This window comes from Prenolepis imparis, unplaced genomic scaffold (genome assembly GCF_030444845.1).
Source record: "Prenolepis imparis isolate NDT839.2.m4 unplaced genomic scaffold, iyPreImpa1.0 SCAF_244, whole genome shotgun sequence".
Lineage (NCBI taxonomy): Eukaryota > Metazoa > Arthropoda > Insecta > Hymenoptera > Formicidae > Prenolepis > Prenolepis imparis.
In genome coordinates, this window is record NW_028141402.1 from 851 (window position 1) to 7,894 (window position 7,044).

A 7,044-nucleotide genomic window follows, 5' to 3' on the forward strand; every position below is an offset into this window, starting at 1 on the left:
CCTGTTTTGAATCCTATAAATATTCTGGTTCCTGTTTCTAAGATGAAGACAACTCCTATATAACCTGTACTACATTCAGTCCTGTACATAATATGAAATAACGTCGTAAAACAAGGAAGGATTATACATAGCAAGAATATAGAAAGAATTAATATTAATCTTGGAATAAGAGTTAAGAAGTTACGTTCGGTACGTACAAAAATTACATTTTATTGTTATCGAACATTTTTTGGTCCTTCGAGCCGGATACCAAGCTTTTCAAGATGTCTAATATAGAAGCAAAGATCGCTTTACAAAAAAGTCGATTTAATCTAATACAAGATGCAGCGGATTTTGATATCGTAGAAATTTCACGTTTAAATCGTCAATTAATTAATACACGTTTGGATTTACTTGATCAGAATTGGTCTAAATTTCAAGTAGAACATGAAAATTTATATCTTGAGATACTTTCTGAGAATAATGATCAATCATATATTAAAGAACACGTGTATGAACGTTGTCAAGCGTTTTATGTATATTCTCGTGCTAAATTACTTACATATCGAGATGATTTAGAAACGGTAGATCGGCAATCTCGACCTACTCATTCGGAACATGTAGCATCATCTACCTCACAATTACCTCGTAGTGCATTGCCTCGTATTAAATTACCAAGCTTTTCAGGAGATTATCAATCATGGAGATCATTCCATGATTTATTTGTTTCTTTAATTCACGATAATGAAGATTTATCAAACGTTGAGAAGATGCATTATTTGAAGACATGTGTAACTGGTGAAGCGGCTCGGTTAATGTATAATTTGCCTATTTCTGATGAAAATTTTACTGTTGCATGGGATATATTAGTTTCAAGATATGAGAATAAACGATTTTTGATTACTACTCAATTGGATAGAATTACAAATTTAAAGCCGCTTAAAACAAAATGCGCTCAAGGTCTCAGAACTCTTTTGACAACCATATCAGAAGTTATTGGTGCTTTACGTGCTTTGAACTGTGAAGTAGATCATTGGGATCCATTATTATTACATCAGCTCGTAAGAATACTTGATCCTGAAACTCGAGAAGCATGGGAGGTTAAACTTGGTTCAACCTCTTCATATCCGACTTACTTACAATTTGAAGAATTTCTTATTGGGAGGACACGAGCTTTAGAGAATCTTAATTTACATAATAATACTTTTTCTTCTGGATTACATAAGGATAAGGATCATTCCTCTTTTGGAAAGTCTCGTACAAAAATAGCTGCTCATGTAGCTACATCATCTAATCAAAATTCTTTTACTAATTCTTTCATTTGCCCGCTATGTGGATCTTCACATTTTTTAGCAAAGTGCGATCAATATCATTCGAAAACTCAGCAACAACGAAGGGATATTATTATGAAGCATCGACGATGTTTTAATTGTCTTGGCCCACATGTAGCAAGCAAATGTAATTCTTTAAAAAGATGTCTCAAATGTGGAAAGAAGCATCATACTTCAATTCATGACATCAACGTGTCTTCATCAAAACATTTTGGTGAAAAATCATCTAAGATAGATAATGCTCAATCTACTCAATCTAAAGAAAATCCTCAGTCACAACCTTCAATAGAATGACAAAACAAATTATGTGCTCATCAATCTGGACAAGCAAATTCTTTACCAAAATTTACGTTATTAGCTACGAGTAGAGCCATATTACATAAAAATAAAGATGTAAATTTTGCAGTACGTTTATTAATAGATCAAGGATCAGAATTATCTTTTATTTCAGAAAATTTAGTAAATCATGCACAACTAAAACGCAGTTCAGCTTCAATACCACTTCTTGGAGTCGGTGGTACATATTCCGGTCACACTAAAGGAAGTGTTACAATAAAATTACAGTCCATCTATGATCCAACTTATAATTGTACAATCGAAGCCTACGTGTTACCTCGTCTAACAACTAAATTACCGCCTTTTAACGCGTCTTGTCATACTTGGTCTCATATTGCTGGACTTCAACTTGCAGATCCTGATTTTTTTTGTTCTGGTCATATTCATATCATTTTAGGTTCAGATAATTATGGCTCGGTAATTCTGCCAGGATTAATACGAGGGGATTTGTCAACGCCTATTGCTCAGCAAACTATTTTCGGATGGGTTCTTTCAGGACCAATATCAGAAAATGATTTATCTAATTCAGCAAGAACGTATCATTGTACTTTGGATCATGATTTACAAGATCTTATTGCTAGATTTTGGAATCAAGAGGAACTACCTACTACAACGGAATCTAAATTAAGTGAGGAAGAAGAAGAGTGTGAACGACATTTTTTGTCTACTCATACAAGAGATGCTACTGGAAGATATGTTGTACGTCTTCCTCTAAAATCAAATCCTTCACTTCTGGGTGATTCAAAACAAAAGGCACTATGTTGTCTCAATAGATTATTTCAACGATTTACTTTAAATCCCAAGTTTCAAGAACTCTATGTTGATTTCATAGAAGAATACAAAACATTGGGTCATATGATGTTAGCTGATATTTCCGGAAATAATAATTCTCCTATGCACTATTTACCACACCATGGAGTTCTTCGAGAAAGCAGTCGTACCACAAAATTAAGAGTTGTTTTTAATGGGTCTAGCCGTACAAACAGTGGTTATTCTCTTAATGATCTGCTTCACGCAGGCGCAAAACTTCAGACAGATATTTCAGATATTCTTATATGGATTCGTACACATCGATTTCTTTTTTCTACAGATATAGTTAAAATGTTTCGACAAATTGCTCTTAATCCTGACGATTGGGATTTACAAAGGATATTGTGGCGAGGTTCTGAAAATCAACTGGTAGCTTTTAGACTCACAACTGTAACTTATGGACTTGTCTGTGCTCCGTTTCTTGCATTACGAGCATTACAACAATTAGTAACCGACGAAGGTCATCATTTTCCTAAGGCTGTTATTCCTTTGACAAAGGGAAGATATGTTGATGATATCTTTGGAGGAGCGGATTCAATTTCGGAAGTTAAAGAGATTGTCAATCAACTTATTCAATTATGTGCAGCAGGTGGTTTTCCTTTACAAAAATGGAGTAGTAATTGTAGAGAGATTCTGCCAATGTCGATGTCGGGTGAAGAATGTGAAGAATCGTCATCTGCTGTGGAAATTGAATCTACACTTTGCAAGATATTAGGTCTTATTTGGAGACCCGACTCGGACACGTTTCATTTTTCAGCTTTACCAACATCTACTACAAAATATACTAAAAGAATAATTTCTTCTGAAATCGCAAAATTATATGATCCATTAGGACTTATCGCACCTATTCTCATAACAGCCAAAATCTTTCTTCAAGAACTCTGGTTAAGAAAGATTGAATGGGATGAACCTCTTTCTCAAGACATGCAATATCGTTGGGAGAATTTTAGAAAACAACTTCAGCATCTAGATCAATTAGCAATTCCTAGATGGTTTGGTTATGTTCATTCCAGTACTTCTGTTGAAATTCATGGATTTTCAGATGCATCAGAATTAGCCATGGCAGCTGTGATTTATATAAGAATTTCCAGTAACGATGGTAAAATATCTACTCAACTGATTTGTTCCAAGACAAAGGTTGCACCAATTAAACGGCTTACGATTCCACGTCTTGAACTTGTTGCGGCTTTGTTATTAGCGCGATTAACTGTACATACTTTAAAAGCACTAGCACTTTCTGACGTATCGGTGTTTTGTTGGTCTGATTCATCTGTAACTCTTTCTTGGATTTCGGCTCATCCAACCAAATGGAAAGATTTTGTTCGTAATCGTGTATCTACTATACAAGAATTATTACCTTATGGATCTTGGCATTTTGTTCCTGGGAAAGAAAATCCTGCGGATTGTGCATCTCGTGGTTTAAGGCCAGATCAATTAATTAAATTTGATCTATGGTGGAAAGGACCAAATTGGCTTTCTGAGTCTCCATCATCTTGGCCTTCTTTCAAGTGTAAAGAGTTACCGGAAACTGGTTTGGAAGAACGATCCAGACAAGTCATGATTGCTGTCACCCATCAACCTTTATACTGGGAATTGTTGGATAAGTACTCTTCACTCATGAAATTATTACGAATTACTTCTATTTGTCGCAGATTTATTCGTTGTCTCCGTAGAGAATCACAATCAACACTGATTAAACATCCCATAACACCCATGGAAATCGAGAAGAGTCGTAATTTTTGGGTACGAATTGTACAACAAGCATGGTTTTCGAACGAGATTCGTATAATTTCTAATAGAGAACATTTGCCTAAATCCAACCCTTTGATTCGCCTTACACCTTTTATAGACCATGAAGGATTACTTCGTGTTGGAGGTCGTCTCCATAATGCACAGATAGAGTCTGACACAAAACATCCACTTATTATACCAAGAAGATCTTCGTTAAGTACTTTGATTATTGATGATGCTCACAAAAGGACGCTACATGGAGGTACTCAAGTTACTCTCGGTTTTTTACGAAGTTCATATTGGATTATCGGTGGAAGAGCACCTGTACGTTCTTACATCCTAAGATGTGGAAGGTGTGCACGGTATCGCGGAATTCGAGCGAAACAGCTCATGGGTCAATTACCATCATCACGTGTGACTCCAGCAAGACCTTTTTATAACACAGGTTTAGATTATGCTGGTCCCGTGATAATGAAGACTTGGAGAGGGCGAGCGGCAAAAACTTATAAAGGCTATTTAGCTATATTTGTTTGTCTCACAACATCAGCAATACATATAGAAGTAGTTACGGATTATACCACTGATGCATTTATAGCTGCCTATAAACGGTTTACTGGTAGAAGAGGTATATGTGCTACGCTACAAAGTGATTGTGGAACAAACTTTGTTGGAGCTGATGCAACTTTAAGACGTTTTTTCAAGTCATCTTCTAATGAATTACGTGACCTTGCCTATCTTCTCGCTAAAGATAACACTGAATGGAAATTCAATCCTCCATCAACCCCTCATTTTGGAGGAAAGTGGGAAGCAGCTGTAAAATCTATTAAATTTCATTTACAACGAATTTTAAAGGATACTATATTAACGTATGAAGAAATGACAACGATAACTGTACAAATAGAAGCAGTGTTAAATTCAAGGCCATTATGTCCTTTATCAGATGATGCATCTGACTATTCACCCCTGACTCCAGGACATTTTCTTATTGGAGAAGCACCAACTACATTACCGGAACCGAGTCTATTAACTGAAAAGACATCTTTGCTTTCACGCTGGCAATTACTTAAACAGAAAGTAGATCACTTTTGGTCAAGATGGTCTATAGAGTGTTTACAAAGGTATCAAGCCATTTCTAAATGGTATCACCCTTCGAATGAAATAAAAGATGGATCCTTAGTATTAATTACGGATGAGCGTTACCCGCCAGGAAAGTGGCCCCTCGCAAGAGTCATACATTTACATCCAGGACCAGACGGTTTAACCAGAGTTGTTACAGTGAAAACTGCAAACTCTATTTACAAGAGACCTATAACAAAATTATGTATTATCCCAACTGATCCTGAAATTCATTCAACAAATCTATTGTTGAATGCGGGCGGAGAAAATGTATAGGAAAGTCTATTCGATTCTTTCATAGAGTGCCGTGAGAAAAGAAAAAGATCTGGTTGCTATGCAGCTGTTTATCGTGGTTCGTTTTATGTTTGAATCGACACGATGCGCATCGTACGGAAATATCAAGATCATCAGAGATACATCGAAATATATTTGGTTAATTACATATATCTGGTTAGGAAGGTCGACTTTGTCCAATTGGGGACATCATGTAAGTACATATCATGATAGTCGATACCTTCCATCAAGCCAATTATTTGAGGCTAGCCATAAGGTGATCATCCAAATTCTATCTTTGCCTTATGGTGATTAATATATCTTTGCCTTATGGTGATTTATATCTTTATCAAACAAATTCTATCTTTGCCTTATGGTGATTAATATATCTTTGCCTTATGGTGATTTATATCTTTATCAAACAAATTCTATCTTTGCCTTATGGTGATTAATATATCTTTGCCTTATGGTGATTTATATCTTTATCAAATTAATTCTATCTTTGCCTTATGGTGATTTATATTTTTATCAATCTAATCTTATCAAAGCTGATTAATATTTTCTCTGCCTTAAAAGGTGATAACTGAAAACTATAAAACTCTTATTCATATTTTGCCTTACGGTGATATTATCCATAATCATTTTTATCTTGCCTTACGGTGATATCATTTAATTCATATTTTAATTATATTTCCTAATTTCTTTAGAGACGCAGGAATTCTTTACAGATATATATATATATATATATTTCCTGGTTCCTGTTTTGAATCCTATAAATATTCTGGTTCCTGTTTCTAAGATGAAGACAACTCCTATATAACCTGTACTACATTCAGTCCTGTACATAATATGAAATAACGTCGTAAAACAAGGAAGGATTATACATAGCAAGAATATAGAAAGAATTAATATTAATCTTGGAATAAGAGTTAAGAAGTTACGTTCGGTACGTACAAAAATTACATTTTATTGTTATCGAACAATATACATAAAATAAGGTTGCGTCGCATAGGGTCAGCGGTAAAAAAGTATCGATTTCTAATATTTTAAGACGAGCCAAAAATTCATCGATTATACATTTTAATAGTACATTGATTACACAATCATTTGGTACCAAACAGACACCAGCGTACAAATTATTTAACTTGATATACATAAAATAAAGTTGCGTCGAATGGGGTCAGCGGTAATCGATTTCTAATATTTTAAGACGAGCCAAAAATTCATCGATTATACATTTTAATAGTACATTGATTACAGAATCTTTTGGTACCAAGCAGACACCAGCGTACAAATTTTTTAACTTGATATACATAAAATAAGGTTGCGTCGCATAGGGTCAGCGGTAAAAAAGTATCGATTTCTAATATTTTAAGACGAGCCAAAAATTCATCGATTATACATTTTAATAGTACATTGATTACAGAATCTTTTGATACCATGCAGACATCAGCGTACAAATTTTTTA

At 34.7% G+C, this 7,044-nt stretch overlaps 2 protein-coding genes across 2 annotated transcripts; both read left to right on the forward strand.

Moving 5' to 3' along the window:
- The first annotated feature begins 3,075 nt into the window (after positions 1–3,075).
- On the forward strand, positions 3,076–4,393 carry LOC145948115 (uncharacterized). The gene is made up of 2 exons (XM_083057871.1): positions 3,076–4,199; positions 4,306–4,393. The coding sequence occupies exons 1-2, from the start codon at positions 3,096–3,098 to the stop codon at positions 4,354–4,356; spliced, it is 1,155 nt and encodes a 384-aa protein (XP_082913997.1). The 5' UTR covers positions 3,076–3,095; the 3' UTR covers positions 4,357–4,393.
- A 670-nt stretch (positions 4,394–5,063) lies between these two features.
- LOC145948116 (uncharacterized) lies at positions 5,064–5,579 on the forward strand. Its single transcript, XM_083057872.1, has one exon. The coding sequence runs from the start codon at positions 5,064–5,066 to the stop codon at positions 5,577–5,579; it is 516 nt and encodes a 171-aa protein (XP_082913998.1).
- Positions 5,580–7,044: the final 1,465 nt, after the last annotated feature.